At 33.4% G+C, this 18,787-nt stretch overlaps 3 protein-coding genes across 3 annotated transcripts; 2 read left to right on the top strand and 1 right to left on the bottom strand.

The window, feature by feature from the left end:
- Positions 1-956: 956 nt before the first annotated feature.
- LOC123707655 (proteasome subunit beta type-7) lies at positions 957-2,416 on the top strand. The gene is made up of 4 exons (XM_045657912.1): positions 957-1,125; positions 1,205-1,641; positions 1,781-1,986; positions 2,252-2,416. Exons 1-4 carry the CDS (start codon positions 1,064-1,066, stop codon positions 2,381-2,383), a joined length of 837 nt encoding a protein of 278 aa, XP_045513868.1. The 5' UTR covers positions 957-1,063; the 3' UTR covers positions 2,384-2,416.
- A 199-nt stretch (positions 2,417-2,615) lies between these two features.
- LOC123707373 (protein O-mannosyltransferase 1) lies at positions 2,616-10,601 on the bottom strand. Its single transcript, XM_045657379.1, has 9 exons — positions 10,383-10,601; positions 9,892-10,076; positions 9,039-9,340; positions 8,186-8,348; positions 7,725-8,039; positions 6,754-7,036; positions 5,184-5,451; positions 4,699-4,916; positions 2,616-3,222 (listed from the first exon to the last, which is right to left on the bottom strand). The coding sequence occupies exons 1-9, from the start codon at positions 10,491-10,493 to the stop codon at positions 2,731-2,733; spliced, it is 2,337 nt and encodes a 778-aa protein (XP_045513335.1). The 5' UTR covers positions 10,494-10,601; the 3' UTR covers positions 2,616-2,730.
- A 320-nt stretch (positions 10,602-10,921) lies between these two features.
- Positions 10,922-17,586, top strand: LOC123707525 (ATPase WRNIP1-like). The gene is made up of 8 exons (XM_045657629.1): positions 10,922-11,263; positions 11,359-11,577; positions 11,894-12,066; positions 14,446-14,697; positions 14,884-15,043; positions 16,072-16,255; positions 16,753-16,998; positions 17,411-17,586. Exons 1-8 carry the CDS (start codon positions 11,000-11,002, stop codon positions 17,515-17,517), a joined length of 1,605 nt encoding a protein of 534 aa, XP_045513585.1. The 5' UTR covers positions 10,922-10,999; the 3' UTR covers positions 17,518-17,586.
- Positions 17,587-18,787: the final 1,201 nt, after the last annotated feature.

The raw sequence follows: 18,787 nt of genomic DNA, 5'->3' as shown, positions 1-18,787 counted from the left end.
ATATTTCGATGGGAATTCTGATTATTTTAAAGTTATTGTAAGCACGAGCCGTTACTTACACGAGCTACATTTATTTCACAGATGTTAAAATTAATAGAAAATACATCTTAAAGTTAAATTTACCATAAGAATAAAATTTAATCCTTCCATAATTTTAAGCCTATCCATCTTAAAAGGCCGATTACAACAAAAAAAGACCAATTAAGAATCATTTTTTTCTATGTTTTTAAACTTAGCCAGTCGAATGTTTGGGCAAATCCAACTATAAACTAATCTTCTATCTTTAAAACCTTTTTTGAGTAGCTTTACCTAATTTTAGGAAGCTGTTTTTTTTAATTTGAACACCATTTAAGACAATCATTTCACAGAAAAAAGACCTACAACGAAAAAAAGATATGAATTTTTGAAACTTCGCTGGCAGAAAACATTCAAAAAACACAAAAAAATAACTCAAAAATTACAAAAAAATCGCGAAGGTGTGAGGAATCTAAGGAAAAATTTTGACTTCACTAGTTGGACCATACTGTATAAACCTTGTCCATTTGCGCTGTGTGCATACTTTATTGATTACTACCATGGTGGTGAAAGACGAATTATGTGCATTTTAGGTGGCGATATTATTATAAAACATTACCGTACACATGATATGTAATCCTTGTATTAAAAAAATAATTACTTCAGCTCTATATTTAATTTCTTTTGATAAAAAAAGTTGAAAAAGGACAACAAAGAAAGTTAAACAAGACGAACATCATTTTAATTAAGTTTTACGCATAAGAATGTCATTAGAAAATAAAGATTCAATATAATATTCGTTTGTTTGCTAATTAATAAGCGTGGTTTTTATGGTTTAGTTCTTATGCTCGTCTTCGTTCATATTAAGATTTAAATCTATGGTTTTACCTTACCTTAGAACATTATTGTGTTCTTTAATTAGTCTGTGGTTAAAATTTTCAAATAGGTACGAAACAAATTACATCAAATTTTGCTATTTCATTGTTGGAAATTGGAAAACTAAAAGTTACTGAAGTAAATTTTAAACAGTTTCAGGTAATATTAAAATATGGCATCAGTTTTAGTTCCTGAACTACCGACACCTGGATTTTCTTTTGAAAACTGCCAACGGTAAGTAAAAAACTCACGTTTGAATGGCGATTTATAAAGGTTTTCAGAAACATACACCTAATTTATCATTTACTTACAGAAATGCTTTTCTTGAACACAAAGGCTTCCCTGCTCCTAAAGCGACTAAGACCGGCACAACTATCGTTGGGATTATTTACGCAGATGGTGTTATTCTGGGGGCTGACACACGAGCTACTGAGAATACTGTAGTTTCAGACAAGAACTGCCAAAAAATTCATTATCTCGCGGCAAACATGTACTGTTGTGGGGCCGGTACAGCTGCCGATACAGAGATGACTACGCAGTCGGTTTCTTCTCAATTAGAGCTACAACGTTTACACACGGGTCGCGTTGTTCCCGTGGAAACTGCATCAACATTGCTTAAGCGAATGCTCTTCCGTTACCAAGGTCATATTGGAGCTGCTTTAGTGCTAGGTGGGGTAGATCGTACTGGGCCTCATATCTACTGTATTTATCCCCATGGATCAGTTGATAAGCTGCCTTATGCTACCATGGGTAAGTTTTAACATCTATAACAATAAATAGAGATGTATGATATAAACAATATGAAGAAAACAAGTTGCTATCATGCTGCCATCCACAAAAAAATATTTGTAATAATATTAATAATCTATATATAAATATTTCTTTAAAGGTTCTGGATCCCTAGCAGCCATGGCTGTTTTTGAGTCTCGTTGGAAACCAAACATGTCTGAGGAAGAAGGCAAAAAACTTGTAAGGGATGCTATAGCTGCTGGTATATTTAATGATTTGGGTTCAGGTTCAAATGTTGATCTCTGTGTAATCAGGAGTTCTGGTCCTGCCCAATATCTACGAACATATGAAGAGGCCAATGTTAAGGTAAATTTACCACCAATATGACTTGAAAGAAAAAGAGTGTACCAACCCCACAAAGGCCAGTAGTAACACACTTGCAAGCCTAGCAGTGTCAGTGACCATGGGCAGCATTGTAATTCAAATTGTTTGTGCTGTTGTATAAAGAAATAGTTTTTTCATAAATTTAACCAAATTCCTATAAATATTATTAGTTTAATTTACTTCACCATTTCTATAATTCAAGCGACTGGTATGATGATTCTTATGGAAGTATTTATTAAAATTACAGGGAAAGAAGCAAGGCTCTTACAGGTATGCACTGGGCACCACAGCAGTATTGAAAACAAGGGTTATACCTCTAGAAGTTGAGTCAGTATCAGTGCATCAAGTACAACCCATGGAAGTTGAACCATCTCGCTAAATCATATTACTGTTAATAAAATTGTAACCATTACTTTCTGTTTCACTCTCCTTAATGTATATCATAAGGCGGATTTATTTTACAGAGATTACCAAAAGGTAAATAAAACATGCAGTGTATAAAAAAATTTCATTAAAAAAATAATACTACAGATTACTCCTTAAATAAATGTTACACTGAGATTCTTTTTTTAAAGATTTCATTGAATAACTTATTTACATACAACCTTATTAAAAATAATAAAACATTATTCCCTTGTTCTTAAAAAAAATATAATTTAAAATAAAAAGTTATATAAAACATTCTCTAATGGACGGATTTACAACATAGCAGTCTTAAATGTTCATCTAATTCTTTTTGTGTAAAATAAAATCCCATGTATCTTTCCATCTGAGATTCATAAGATCAGTTTCAGTTAAGTCAGTGTTACCATAACTAAGAACACTGAATTTCTTAAAAGTGAGTATAACATATGCAAGAAATATGACAACGATAAATATAAAAACATGAATTATCGATTTTGTTTTTTCTCGAATGTGAAGGATGAAAAATAGATGATCTATTACAAAGGTTAGGAGAAGAATTTTGAAGATATAAGCTGATAAATAGTGGTGTAAAAAAAGTGTTCGGTCCATGAAGAAAAATGGTAAATAATGTAGCCAATACCCTAAAAAGAGGATGTAACCAGCGTCATAGAACTTTTTTGAGGCGCGAGGCGGTAAATCGTTAATATTTCTTCTTGTACGTATAGCATAAAGGGCAAGAAGCCCTCCATACATTAATACGGATAGTGTTCCAGCGTACCACGTCACTAGGTTGCCGATTAGGTGTACCTGAGCCTGTAAAGCACCATATTACCTGAATTGTATTTGTAAGCAACTATTGATTCCGAAGGACAACATATATTGAAAGAGCTATATCGAAATAATGAAGAATGAAAACACTGGGATTGCTATTGCAAGTTAAAGAACCGGCGCCGTAATAATTTTGGAGGAATTCCAGCTGTGCACGCACTACTGGTTTGAATTACTATAAATAACACTCATAGGTGAGGAAACCAGCATTTCTATGATTATCTGAATTATATAATAGGTTGGGGAAAAAGTTTCTTCGCATTTTGAAGAAAATTAGCAAAATTTTTAATATAGTTTACATTTAACTAAAACATGTACGTGATCCTATTGCTATAGAAATTTTGAGGATTCTGATCAAAATACCGCGACAATTGGTTTTGGCAGTCCTCTCGTGATGTTAACCTGATACTGCCTAAAGAATTCTGAAGAGACCGAAATAGATGGAAATCTGAAGGTGCAAGGTTAGGACTATACGGCGGATGCATTAACACATCCCAGGCAAGCTCTCTTAGTTTTTGCTGAGTGGCTAAAAACGTGTGAGGTTATGATGAAAAACCACACCTCGTCTGTTGCTTAATCCCATCCCTGAGTTCAGAATCCCAGAATGGTCCTGCCTGGTGGTAACAGCTCATAATGAATAATGCCCTTCCAATCCCACCACACACCAGTTTCGCCACAGTCTGTGAAGTCTGACCGACCTTTGACCACGACCTTTTTAGCACCAGTTATAAGCTTGCACAAATGAGGTGGGTTCACACACAATGGGTTCATTAGGTTACTTTCAGTGAGCTCGTCAGATACCCAAATATCGAATCGAAATTTTCAAATGCGCCAAAACTGTTTTGTGGTCAATTCCCAGTAATTCAGCTACGTCGTAACTACTGATATGCCGATCTTGCTCTACTTTTTCAAAAATGGCATCCATTTCATTCGTAATAGGGCGACCAGAGCGACGTGCATCTTTGACATCAAAATTGAAAACGCTTAAACCAAATTTGTGCTACTCTCATCGACACTGCACTAGGTCCATAAACATTGCATTTTTTTCGGGGCTTGCGTTACATTTTACCTTTTTTGTAGTAAAATGTTAAAATATATCGAATTTCTTCATTCAATTCAGTTCGACAGTACGAAAAAAAAATTAAAAAAAAATCCTAACTTGAATTTGGAATGATCTTCTTTAAAATTGTAACTTTTAATAAAATCAAAACCAGCCAGATACAAATAGTATAGCCAAAGAGATTTTATTACAAGTTCACTATATACTATATTGCGAAAAGAATTTTCGCCCAACCTAATATAATATTTTCTTGTATAAAATCAATTTAACAATAACTCCCTATTGGGTTTTAGGGTAAGAAAAAATCTCTGAAACTTTTACGAAACAATTAGGGTATTTTAATATTTGGGAGGTGAGCGTCTTAATACTAACAAGAGATTTCTATACAATTTTATACTTACATTAGACTGTGGTGAAAGCCAATAAGCAATAGACCGTTGGAGCAAGGGCCAATCTTGGGGCTCACTTGCGAACATATGACCTTGAGGGGCGTCACTTGAATGCGACCACATTTTGTACTGAAGCTCCCAAAATTTAGCCCAAAATGATAGTCTTGTAGCAGCTGTTGGTATCATTTCAGCGGTTACTAGTTCGCGTTCACGCTCCTTTTTGTCCTCCGCTGAAGAGGAATCAATAGAAAACGAGGTTTAAACAAATTTTGATATAATTGTCCTTGGTGAAATTTTGGTGTTCACCGCCTTATATTATTCTATACACATTCAATTATAAAGTTAAAGTTCTTTAGAATCACATAATAATTCAGTCATGTATATGTATTAGGAGACAGAAAGACATTTAATTCTGATGTTCTAAAACGGAAAGTCTTATAGTATGATAATTATATTTATGACAGTTAAGTTTTTATAAATTTTATTTATTTACATACATTTGGAATACCGATGCTCCTCAACATTCCACACTGTATCCTGGTGCGTGACCACCTTATCAGCAACCACCTCATGCTGATGGAATCCCCATGGAGGTAACTGCCTTCCACTATATCGGAGGGCAGACCCCGAGTTAATGTGAATCAGGCGCACATGTGACCTGATGCTGTCCCAAGTGTCTCTATCAGTTTCCCGGTTAACAATCTCGACGCGCCATAAATTCTGTGCTGACATCGATATATTGTAATCGATGTAGCAAGATACTTCCTGAAATTTAAAAAAAAGTTAGTGTATTATCAAGCATATGTCCTCCATCTGAGGACCTTGGTGATTAAAGTTTTGACGAAATGATTCAATAGAAATACACGTCTTATAACAATTAGCATAGTATCTTTATGCTGTTGTATTTTCATTAGAAAAAAGACCAATTCAAATTTGAGTTACTATTGTTGTAGACTGTTGTGGTTGTATAAAAGAGGACTTCATTATAAAACACTATAATATATTTTTGGTGGGTTAATTCTATCATTGATAATTTTTCAAGATTGTTGCAGATCAGCCTTCTCGAATAAAATCGATTCCAGTGTTACTCCTGCGTTTACATTCGTTAAGATCAAAAATGTACATTATGAGCCACAACTGTCATTTTCTTGTTATTTATTTGAAATTTCAAAATTATTTCGACGTTTAGCAACTTTTTATCGATAGTTTGAAATGTATGTGATATCGTTGGAATTGGATTATATCTAAGTAAAGTGATATATTTGCTGCAAGCACGTGGTGTTAATTTTGGTATGAGAGATAATTTTTTCAAAATATCTGCAGGGCAAGTAATAAAAATATTAGATTGTGCTCGAGTAGGTAGATACTCATTGTTTACTGACGACGTTAAAAGTAAAATAAAAGGAAAGCGAAACACAATGATACGCTACAAGTGTCGTTAGGGAATCCCCAGAAAAATATCACCGTTAGTGTTACCACATTTTACGGTGGAGACCATGAACGATCTCCTGCCCGCGGACCTGAACTATGTACCTACTGCAGGTGACTAGCATTTTTCGCGTTATACAATAAGCTGTAGCCGAAATCTATACATTGGACTCGATTTATCAACTTAACGGATATATGAGTGGTAAAATCAAATTAAATTAAACCACTATATTGTACAAAAAAGTTTATTGACATGATCCTACTTACTCCAGATACACCATTAATTTTGTAACCGTTCTCGAAAAAAAAATCTTAACTCGAATTCACGATAAAAGGCACATCGATGAATAATAAAACGCACATATCACTATCTGTCAAATTCACAAACATGACAACACTGCCAACTTAACATAGCATAATAACAGGCATAACTTTGAATTTCTCTCAACTGACTTGTCATAAATAAAGTGAGGTTGCAACCTAGTTATTTCGGAAATGGGAGAGATTTCCAAAAGTTCAGTTCGATCGAGATTTCTGCTATGGATTTCAGGGCCCCCTAAGCTTGAGGGCCCCGGGGCACTACCTCGCCTAGCCCCTGGGTAGCTACGCCACTGGCTTACGTGCGGGCCAACTTCTTACTTGTGATTGAGGCGACACGGGCGCAGCGACATCATGCGAGTTCAACGCTCTCGTAGTCAACCCATGTACCAATTGCACTACGTCCCCATGACGAATAGCATCCGGTGGGTAAGAGACAGTTAGAGACGCTTCATCAGGTCTCTTTACTATCCACCAATTGTTAACATCCTTGAAACTGTAGCAGGTGACCTGCTGCTGATGAGAGGAGCCACGGCCGTCCGTGTATTTTACTGGATATACGTGTGCGTGCGAGTGGAGCCAACACGTTCGGCCATGAGAGTGTCTGAAAGACATAGGCGTATATAGAAGGAGGTTCCGTTTCAACCCCAGAAAGTATATATATACACAGAATAATATGGAGCCCAACCCAGGCTGTTGAATTATAATTTCGAAATCCTTGTTCTCTTAAGAGTGTCGTTTTCAGGGAGAGACCAGAAGATTAACCATAAATACCGAAAAAAGCCGTTTTTCGTACATGTATTTATTCATATACGTGACATAGCATAATGTGCTTCAAAAATTGGAATACATTTGAAATTCTATATATATCGATAATATTACAATAGCAAATAAATCTCTTGATATATGAAGAAAGTAAACCGGATCAAGTAACTTAACAAAGCACCGAAAGTACACAATTTAAGTAGATATCGCGTGTCAAAAACATGTACATATATATTATCTGTTTCTAACGAATATTGTAAATATTTTTTTAAATTATAGAATAGGAAACAAATGAACAACGGCTTAACTGATGTGAAGTGATATTATAGGGTGTTCGAGTAGAATGCCAGCCTTTTGAAAGAGGTATAGAAATACTATGGCGTACCACCACTGTGTAAAATAAGTAGTTTTATGAATGATTTGGATTTTTATGTCTGGGAACAATAATTAATTACTAGTAAAATATTAAGAAGTCCTTAATAAACCTATTGGTTATTATCTAAATTAATATTCATTATAACATTTACCTTAATGTAATCTGAGATCCATGAGCAACATGTAATGGTTGTCCTTTAGTAATACTTGCAAGGCCACCTTGAAGTGATGCCTGAAATGCACTTGTCATCACACTATCATGTGGCCCAGCCTTTGGCAGTAATGCTAAATGGATATAAAACACTCCTAAATACACACTTAATGGTACAACTATTAATATAGTAAGCCTCCATAGAATTGAAAAAGTCAGACGTAATGTTGATTGAACTTCACTTATACGTCTCCACATTTGTTGACCCACTAAGAAGAATGCTAAGAAATATGTGCATAATCCTGAGTATTTTACTCTGCAAAAAATTGAGTATTAGTATGAATGAAATGTCCAAAATATACATACAAATAAAAGCAATTTCAATTTCAACTTATGCTAGAACTGCTGGACTAAATGTTTATCTTTGTTTAAAAGCTCCATTTTCTTTTTGAAAATACTTACGAGAAGCAGCATCCTACAGATATAGCTCCAAAGCAAAGCCACAACACAGAAGAAATACCAATTTTACGATTGCTTTTAATTATGCAAAGTATTCCGCAAATGCCAAATAAAATTTGTATACTTTCCAAGAGCATAAATCTCGACTGTGTTAACAAACTATTTTCTGAAAGCAAATTAAAAGTCATTGTGATAATTATAGACAATTATTATTTCCCAGCATTTAAATACGATACAGTAAATATACAATAATATGAAAAATAATAAGTAGCCAATGGGCGGCCGCTTTCGAACGATCTCTTCCAGACAATCACTGTAAGGACAAAAATAAATTAAATAAAGTAAGACCAAGAAGGACGAACCTACATAAGATATACAATTACATAGACATAAAGAATTAATAAAGCAATAAAAACATCTGTCGATAATAAGAAAGGGCACATGAATCTAACTGGCTAAAGTTAGGATTACGATGCGGACAGATAATGCAGATACAGTAGCGATTTAAGATAGCGAAAGGAACTAAGTGGTTAGGTACAGAAAGTAAACTCCATAGCCTCACTGCAGAGATCCTAAAGGATTCGTCAAAATAGTATTATGTGATAACTGTAAGTTGTTTGTTGTCCATGCCTACGCGAATGTCATCAATAACCCTGACCAGCGCGGTAGTGATGATATGGCCAGGACGATACTCAGACTGACGTGGATTAATTTTGTTTAGATATTCATATAGTTGCTCATGTACAAGTATAGATGAGGCAGAATCAAGATGGGTTAAAAATGTGATTTCCTAGAATGGGGATCATATCATTAAACATCCAGTAGTGGTTTGTAATAGAAATATATTAAACCTCACCAAATAACACCAATAAAGCTGCAAGTATAGCTGTCCATTGATAAAAACATATCTCCATCATAAATTGATATGAAACAGCTACCAAAAGACTTCCACTTATAGCAGGTACTATTCTTAAAGCTGTGACAGGCACATTGTCAGCATATGGTGATCCTATCCGATCAAATGTAAAGTTTCCATCATAGGCAGCTATCTTACTGGCAATGTAGAGAAGCTCTTTTCCTAAAGGTGGATGTGCATCAAAGAAAAATACACCTTTTGTATATAAAGATACATATCGACCATAGTGTAATTCATCAAACCTGCAACAAATCTTTATTTTCTAACATATGCTATTACTTAGATACAACAAATCCTGTATTTACAAACAAGTCTCTCTATCAAACAATAAAATTCTCCTGTACATACTTAAAGCATATATTGCAATAGCTGCAGTTTTACCATTTTTTAATGTCATCTCCTAAGATAACATTGAAAGTGGCAGTTTTTTTATAATATTGATTTTTTTAGACACAAATAAGATTATGTTAGACAATTAAGAAACCTTCACAAAAAATTACTTGACTAGATAATTGATTACCATAAAAATTGCTAACCCTGAGCTAAAAGTGTTTTAACCACAAAAGATGCTGTCATGGATTTTTTAACTTATCTATGATGCTCTGTTCCTATTGGTAGGAGTATGATAAGTAATAGGCTTCCTTGATAAATATCAAAGACAAATTTAATTTTTCAATTTGAAGCAATAGTTTCTGAGATTACCACATTTAACCATAAGTCAAATTTGATAGATATAGAAACAGATTAAACATTGTTTTAATATGTAATAAATAGTTAAATAATAAAAACTTACACAATATAATGAGGGTTATCTAAATTGTACAGTCTAGTGCAAAGACCCAAACTTAAAAGCACAAGAAAAATTATATCAATCTCAAATTTTATAGAACATTGCTTTTTTGATACACCATCTTCTTTAGATTCTATTAAAATTTCTTTCTGTTCCTGACAATCTTTATCTGCTGGTGCTCCATCACCCTGGGGTAAAATATAATCTTTTATTCCCTAAATGAAAACAGGATCAACCACGTAACAGTTAAATATTATAACTATGATAGAACTGAATTACATCCATATAATATTAGAAGCTGTTAAAATAGTTCAACAACAATAATTCATTTTTTAGGTTTAAGGAGACTTCTTAGATACCAATGATGGGTAAATAGGTCAATAATATGAATAGATCCTATGAAAGTTCTGACTGATTACAAAATTCAAGTTTGTTTACAGCTATAACTATATGCTCTGTCTGCAGGTAAATAATATATAATTTAAGATACATACAACTTCTCGTTTTGTCAGTTTTGAATAATTTTCTGAATCTGAAACTTCTTGGATTTCATCAATTTTTTTCTTGGCCTTCCGGTTTTTCAAAACTCCTTTCGATGTATCCATTTAAATGATTTATAATGTAGCTCGTTATCACAAAGATGTGAAATAAATATTTATATACGTGCAATTAAATATTAAATGTTGTGAGAATTGAGAACTTCATTTATTCAAGATCGGTTGTTTTGTAATTGTGGCATTTGTAATTTGTGTTTCTTAGTGTCAATTGTCAACCATTAATTATTCTAAAAAATATACGTTAAACGTATAAAATACTTTACCTTCAACATACAACAACACAACAACAGTTGATTTTTTTGACGCTAATGGGAATATAAATAAGTAATATTGTAATATAATGTGAAGTTATTTAATTAATATTGATCACTTTATCTTGTTCATTTTTAATCTGTATTTTATATTTAAGGTCGAAATTCTCATCTGTTATTACAGAATTTTGAATTTTATAAACAAAGTTTAACTTTGAAAAATAAACTTATCTCATATATTATTTCATAAAATATATGATTTTAAACTGATTTAATACGCTTAGAATTATTTAGTTATTTACTATGTCCCTTTCTTATTCAGTGGATACTAATTTAAAAGATGATTTGTTTCAATGTCCTGTATGTGAACGACAGTTTTCCCAAAGTATTATTGAAACACATGTAAATAAATGTATTTTTCTAAATACACAAACCGAAAATAAACTAAAGAGAGCGGGATCTTACGGCGATGACAATGAAACTGTCGAGTCGGCAGCACACAAACGTATAAAAGCAGATGTAGCTAGTGTTAGTACAACTTCAAAAGAATTCCCGGTGTCTGAGAAGGTATCTATCAAAATCATATTGCATATGCTAATTTGTCTGATAATATTTAAATCTTCTATCCAAAGAAATATAAAATATTAATATTTATGTTTTAGACGCCAAATAAGTCAAAGGTGGACCGAGAAATGATACCAATAACTGAGTCTCTTACATATGATAAAAATATTCCATTGGCAGAATTCATGAGACCATCTCTGTTAGAGGACTTAGTTGGACATACAGATATATTTGGACCAGGCTGTATGATACATTCAATGCTTGTTAAGAAAAAAATACCAAATATGATTTTATGGGGTCCACCAGGCTGTGGAAAGGTATGGTTTGTATGGAATTTTTATGGTAAATGGTAGAGTAAATTAAAAGTTCATGCACCTTCAGGTTTATAATCAGAAAATTTTAGTTGTTATTGATTCCTAGTTAGGCCTTTTTTTTTAACTTTTAGCGGTAGTATTATTTTAGTATTTTTTTTATATCTAAAACCAATACAAATGAGATGCAATATAAATGAAGCCAGTATTGTATTAATAAAACATTGTAATAGTTTCTATGTATCTTAAAAGTCAATTAATAGTATGTGTGATAACAAAATGAAGCTGTTTTTCCAAATTAATGATTTTTTTTTTGTTTTAGACATCATTAGCCAATGTAATAGCCAATCTTTGTAAAGAACTAAAAACTCTTAGATTTGTGAAGTTATCAGCAACCATGTGTGGTGTAAATGAAGTCAAGGAGGTGGTGAAGGCGGCTAAAAATGAATGCCAGTTTAAGAGGCACACAGTGTTATTTATGGATGAGATTCATAGGTGAATGTATGTTAAATTTGTTAAAGCTTTGGTTGGATATTCCTGTAAGTGCTTACAATAGGATAAGGTTCAAAGGTATCTGCAATGCATCTGACAAGACTATCAGACACCAACATATAACCCAAAATGACTATGGTTTATTTCAAAACTTTCATATTTAATTATAATATAATAATAATATATAATAAAGCCTGTTTAAATTCCAATCCTGAAAAAAAGATAAAATACAGCTTAGATTTTTTACATTATATCACATAACGAGGGTGCCCCGCACAACGTCAGTGGACAATCGTGACTCATTGCTGCCCCCGTCCGCGCGTCTAGGTAGGCCCCTATAAAACCTCACTCCTGAAACTTGAGCGAGCACAACGAGCAGTTCTTAAAATCTCAATGTCTCTTCCTTTTCGTTCCCTTCGGTTCCCTTTTGCTGAACTTTATAAAACCAGTTCTGTACTTACAGTTCGACAGCTGTGTATCTTATACACTGTTCTTAAGCAACCTTCGCTGTTATTCTTCGTTACCGCTATATTGGACAAATGTCACAAATATAGCGTATGTACAACACTTTTCTTTTTTAATTTTTCTCAGCGATCGTTCTCTTTTCTGGATTTTCTGTTATACAAATAACGGTACTTGTATAACAACTTAACAAAACTCTGAATAAATATCCTAAAACTAAAAAATGTGTTAAGCAAATAGTTCATACATTTTTACTTACTTTCACATAATATGTTCTCAGACGTGTGCCTGACACATACCCACACACATCCTTCACGCACGCGTACATACCTTATCACACACACACACTCAAATACACACACCCTAATATACACCCATACAACTTTCAACAAATTTCTACTAACTTCGAACTAGTTGACTGCTTTGTTTTGTTTTACTTTCCTTATTTAAAACGTTAAATTTGTTTGCCTACCCGTATATGTATGTACTTTTTGTTACCACTCAACATGACTTAGCTATGGAATGGAAGCCTGGTATCCATATCTAAGGTTTTTACCTAGTTTGGAAACCAGTCTCCCAATACCTTCTCAAGTGTAATATTATTTATTGTTGTAAATGTTATATTAGAGAAAATAAATAAATTATAATTTCATTTATCTAGTTAACCTATATATCCTATATCTTAGCTAAATTCACTACCGTCGATCGGAAGCCCTACGCGGGTAAAGGCTTCCTCTAGCTTTTTCCAACTGACTCTGTCCATGGCTATCTTTCTCCATTCGCTTCCTGTTACCGCTTCTATTTCTTCTATCCACCTTTTCTTGGAGCGCCCTGTTCTCCTTCTTTCCCTTGGTCCTTTCCATACAGTTGCCTTTATAGTCCACCTTCTATCTGTGTATCTTGCTATATGTCCCGACCATTGCCACTTCTGTTTTAGGGCATATTGTAAGGCATCTGTCACTATTGTTTTTGTCTTGTTTTTTTCCGCTTTTTAGTAGTTTTCTTATTTTACGTACGCCAGAAAGCAATGGAAAGAATCCATTGCTTTCTGGCATGCTACTAGTTTGGTTTTTATTTTTGTATTGTAAGCCCATATTTGGCAGCCGTATGTGAGAGTAGGTAAGATACAAGTGTCCGAAACAATTTTCTTGAGGTGAAGGGGAAATTGCCGTTTTAAGATCCTTCATCGACCAAAACTTTTTCCAGCTGATGTTAATTCGCCTCTCTACCTCAATTTGTTGAATGATAATTGTTTACCCAGGTATATGTAGTTTTTTTTACATATTCCAGAGGTTTTCCGTTAAGGTATATTGTGTGTTTGTGTGTAGCAACCGGGCAATTTGTCATTATTTTAGTTTTATTTTCGTTCATTTTAAAGCCTACTTTTTTGCTTTCCTCGTTTAAGGTGATTATCATATTTTCTAGTTCCTTACTTTTTCCGAATAAGATAATGTCGTCCGCGAATCTGAGGCGTGTAAGTAGATCCTGGTTAACACTTATCCCTCCCGACTGCCAGTTGAGGTTTTCGAAAATTTGTTGAAGTATCATTATCAACTTGGGTGAGAGGGGGTCTCCTTGTCTCTCTTCCAATCGGTATTTCCGAGTCTCGTGATTCTAGTTTGACTAGGCTTACGCTTCCCCTTGTAAATGTTTTTTAGTACTCTAACATAGTTCTTGTTTATATAACATTTATGAAGGGCTTCCCAAATAGCCTCATGGTCAATTCTGTGAAACGCTTTGGCATAGTCGATAAAAGCGATGTAATGTGGCTCGTTAAACTCCCTATATTTCTCCATTATTTGTTGCAGTAGATGTATATGGTCCGTTGTAGAATATCAGGAGCGAAACCCCGCTTTTTCTACTCCCTGGTGGTTATCGACTATCGGATTTCATATTTAAAGTGAACCTTTATTATTTCAGATTTAATAAGTTACAACAAGATACATTTCTTCCTCACGTGGAAAGTGGAATAATAACATTGGTTGGTGCAACAACAGAGAATCCATCCTTTAGTTTAAATAATGCACTTTTAAGCCGTTGCAGAGTTATTGTTTTGGATAAATTATCAGTTGAAAATGTTGTACAGATTTTAGAGAAAACTATTGTCAAAAATAATTTGGCCGTGATTGTAGATAAGTTAAAGGAGAGAAAGAGTCAATTTGGTGAAATTAAGTAAGTATTCTAACAACTGGTTATTCTAACATTGTGTTATGTTTTCATTAAAATGCTATAATCTTTAATTAGCAAATTACACCGATTAAGATTATTAACGCGAGTAAGATTTAGATTTTAATTACTGCTCAGTGTTGCACGCATACTGCTGCTAAAGTATGTAGATAAAATAAATATTCATTTCAGATGTTTAATAGAAAGATCATCACTGCAATGGCTGGCAGAGATGTGTGATGGTGATGCCAGGATAGCTTTAGGCGCTTTGGAATTAACACTTAACTCACAAAAACCATATGATAAATCAGTCCCATGTGTGACTCTTGACGAAATAAAAGATGGAATTAAGGTACAAAAATGTCTTTAAATTCACATTTTCTGCCAAATCAAGGAAGTAAGGATGAGAAGAATTGGCAATAAACTCTTTATTGCTCTATTGAATTGCTTAGGTTTTTTTTACAAAATATTTGTCAGCACCTTCAGCCATTATTCAATCTTGTTTCTTTTCACATATTCAAGTAGTTTATTATTGGAAAGACTGGCCAAGACGAACATTTGTACTGCTAATGGTTTTGCATTTGGTGATCCAATAGTTAAAAATTTCGTTATTCATTTCTTTACATCATTATGTTTGAATTACTGTTTTTCATTTCATTTCTTTACATCATTATGTTTGAATTACTGTTTTTCATTTCATTTCTTTACATCATTATGTTTGAATTACATAATTACTGCATTTCTTGCGTTTACCATACTTTATTTTAACTCGAAATGGTTGCCTACAAGAGATCGGTTCAAGCAATAATACCGCCCGTAGCCGTCCTAATTATTAAAATGTTCTAATGGGCTATTTGATAGTATGAAAAATAAAGTTTTATTGAGAGTAATCTATATAAAACATTAATTATGGAGTAAATTATTAATTTAAGAATAAGTCGATAATTAAAAATATTCTATTTTATACGTCAGAATGGTCACTGTCTTAGTCGAAGCGACGTTTACAGTCTTAGTTAATAATGTCTTTGCCTGTCTAATCCTAATACTATCTGAAGCATAATTTCGAAGAAAGGTTTGGATCAAAGATCATTTATGTGTATTTATGTATAATTTAATTACCCGTAAAAATCCGCGTAATTTTTGCCAATGTGACGTCGTAAGGTCTGACGCGACGCCCTACTGACTAGAGAAGCAATTATGCACCTAGAATTTGAATTTTAAAACCAATATTTAACAGAATTAAAAAAATATAGGTTCCGATTTCATTAGTGACTAATGAATAATCGGAAATGTTTTCTCAAATGTCCCCTTTGGTTTTGTAATGCAATGAAGTATCAAATAAATATAATGGTGTACAAGAAATAATTAATTTAATTACAGAGGACCCATATTCTGTATGACAAAAAAGGGGACGAACATTACAATATAATCTCTGCTATACAAAAATCTATTCGTGCGAGCGACGATAATGCAGCCTTGTATTGGACCACTAGAGCCCTACATGGAGGGGAGGACCCTTTATATATAGCTCGAAGGCTGATTAGGACAGCTTGTGAAGATATTGGTTAGCATTTTTGGAATCAAGTCGTAATGCAATTTCTTCTTCTCTGAGACAGCACCCTGTACTATTTCTGTCTGGGGTCTTCAGAGCCAAACTTACCGCGAACTATGCCGTATGTCAAAATTTTAATACATTTTTACGGGGATCAGTCTTAACACTAAGTTTCGACTCTGAATCACACCTTAAGTTCCGTCTTCGGAAGAGTACGAAAAACTAAGAAAACACGGTGGTCTAAACATTTTTCATTTGAAGTTAAAATTTAAAAAATCGCCAAGTGTGTAATTTCATCTTTGTAATCAAAAACTTAAACTCTTTTTCTTTAATAAAACAGTAATGAACATCAATAGATATTCAATTTTGTAAAGCTGAAGGATTTGATTTTTTTATTGAACACGCTTTATCTCTGGGTTTGAATTAGTCTATTAATTAATGAAGGCAGAGAGCTATAACACGACCTATCTAACGTGGATGAAACTACCGAGTCTTGAATATTTTTTAAGGTTTGGGAGACCCTAATGCATTAGTTGAAGCCGTGTCATGCCTCCACGGTTGCCAACATATAGGAATGCCGGAATGTGACGTACTACTCGCACAATGTGCGGTGAGACTAGCTCGGGCACCCAAAAGCACCGAGGTATATCACGCTATGAAGAGAGTTCAACAAACATTGAGAGATACTAAAGGATCCTTGCCTCCGATTCCAATGCATTTGCGAAACGCGCCTACGAAACTTATGAAAGAATTAGGTGAGTTTAAAAAAAACATATTGTTCAGATAAATGATCCATATTAAATGTAACTCGTATTAACAAAAGCTTATATGGTTACATATGTTGGTTAGACTTTTTCGTAAATATACCTTTACGCATGGCTTGAATTCGAAAAAGTATATTTACGAAGAATAATTTGTCCCATACAATGTGTGTTAATGATGTGCAAATGAGCTGTATCACTTTGGAAAGATTACTTAACATTTTACGAAAAAACCCAACTATTTATTTAGTTAACTATAATAACTCTTTAAGTGGAACTTTCGCAAGTCAAATCCAATACGTTCTTGATGTACGGAAGCCATATTTAGCGATAAATAATATGTGACTGTAAATATGTTTCATTAACCCAAATTGGTATTAAATGTTCATACGGAATTCGTTTTCAGGGTACGCTAAAGGATATAATAAAAACCATAAAAACATTTCTGGACTTACATATGTGCCAGAAGGAATGGAAGGTGTTAATTTTTTCACCGATTCAAACGGTTGTTAATTATGTTTAAAAAGTTGAAACTTAGAAGATAGTGCTGTGATATCATTAAAACAGTAATTTACGGCTTTGCATTTGATTTTGTATGTTTCCTTGAGGAGAATGATTTATTTATATAGATCTATAGAGTAGACAAACCCCGTTTTGATTTATTATCTTTAGCATAGCAACTTTGGTTACTATCCAACCTGAATCAAATTGGATTTGGCAGAGAATAACCTAGAGGTAAGATCTCATATCTTACTAGCACTATGTCTAGACTCCCGTACGGCAAATATATATTGATTTTAATACCCGAGTCAGTAAAAATTTAAATACCACTATCCGGTTTCTGCATAGACTAAAAAATATATAGGAGAGCATACATTCACTCAACATGCAAACCATAGGAAATTGGTAGAGGGTATAGAGATGGTCTAGTTTGACCCAATGTTCCAAGTTGATCAAAATTAAATAAAAGAATAACCTCCTAGTGTCATTTTTATTTGATAATCTCATTTCACAATTTTTATGACATGGTAAAAATTCATTATTTACAAGAAGTAGACATTATAGTAATAATTATCTACAACATTGTACCTTTTTAATTCCTCACTATTCCAAAATTGTCTGTAATTATAAAAAATAAAATAACATTATTTCTTACTTTACAACATTATTGCTGCACATTGTGCAGAAAATACTTAGAATTCCTACAACCTATGGAGCACTTCATGATGTATGCGAATGCTTTATTTGTAAAATAATGATCTATTGCTCATGAAATTTACCGTGTAATTAAAAGCCTCACTAATATTTACAAAGCGACTACAGAAGTACCATACACGCGTATCATTCACTCACATACAATTATGTCAATTATCTAAAACAGAAAATGAGATACGAAAAAGTTCCAAGATTTTTTACAATAATACTTACAAATAAAAATTAAGCTAAGGTCAACTAAAATTGTCTAAATAAATTAGAATCAGACTTCTAATTTGGATCCTAATGTGAGGAACAACTTTATTTTTTTTTATTTTCACATACAATTTGTTTCATGTCAAAAGACCATAAAACTAAATAAGTAAAAAAAAATTGTAAAGTGGAACGTTTACATTGAAACAAAATATATAAAGTAGCTGATGCTACGAGTTTAGAAGACATAGTCCGGCCCGGCCATGTCAATTGCCCAGCGGAACTTATCACGCTGTGTTTTGTTGTAAATCTTCTCGATCGGTACACCATGCTTTTTGCACCTATAAATATAGTTTTCTTCAATTAAGAACATAAG

Source organism: Pieris brassicae, chromosome 3 (genome assembly GCF_905147105.1).
Source record: "Pieris brassicae chromosome 3, ilPieBrab1.1, whole genome shotgun sequence".
Lineage (NCBI taxonomy): Eukaryota > Metazoa > Arthropoda > Insecta > Lepidoptera > Pieridae > Pieris > Pieris brassicae.
This window is presented reverse-complemented; position numbering and strand designations above follow the sequence as displayed.

What these genes read in the sequence shown, in the direction of transcription:
- LOC123707373 (XM_045657379.1), bottom strand. Translation starts at nt 10,493, where the DNA reads ATGGATACATCGAAAGGAGTTTTGAAAAACCGGAAGGCCAAGAAAAAA. An exon ending in GATAACCCTCATTATATTGT is followed by an intron (nt 9,341 to 9,891) that starts GTAAGTTTTTAT and finishes GATTTGTTGCAG; the next exon opens with GTTTGATGAATTACACTATG. An exon ending in GGAGCATCGGTATTCCAAAT is followed by an intron (nt 4,917 to 5,183) that starts GTATGTAAATAA and finishes ATTCCTCTTCAG; the next exon opens with CGGAGGACAAAAAGGAGCGT.
- LOC123707655 (XM_045657912.1), top strand. Translation starts at nt 1,064, where the DNA reads ATGGCATCAGTTTTAGTTCCTGAACTACCGACACCTGGATTTTCTTTT. An exon ending in TCTTTTGAAAACTGCCAACG is followed by an intron (nt 1,126 to 1,204) that starts GTAAGTAAAAAA and finishes ATTTACTTACAG; the next exon opens with AAATGCTTTTCTTGAACACA. An exon ending in ATGAAGAGGCCAATGTTAAG is followed by an intron (nt 1,987 to 2,251) that starts GTAAATTTACCA and finishes TTAAAATTACAG; the next exon opens with GGAAAGAAGCAAGGCTCTTA.
- LOC123707525 (XM_045657629.1), top strand. Translation starts at nt 11,000, where the DNA reads ATGTCCCTTTCTTATTCAGTGGATACTAATTTAAAAGATGATTTGTTT. An exon ending in GTCCACCAGGCTGTGGAAAG is followed by an intron (nt 11,578 to 11,893) that starts GTATGGTTTGTA and finishes TTTTTGTTTTAG; the next exon opens with ACATCATTAGCCAATGTAAT. An exon ending in GACAGCTTGTGAAGATATTG is followed by an intron (nt 16,256 to 16,752) that starts GTTAGCATTTTT and finishes ATATTTTTTAAG; the next exon opens with GTTTGGGAGACCCTAATGCA.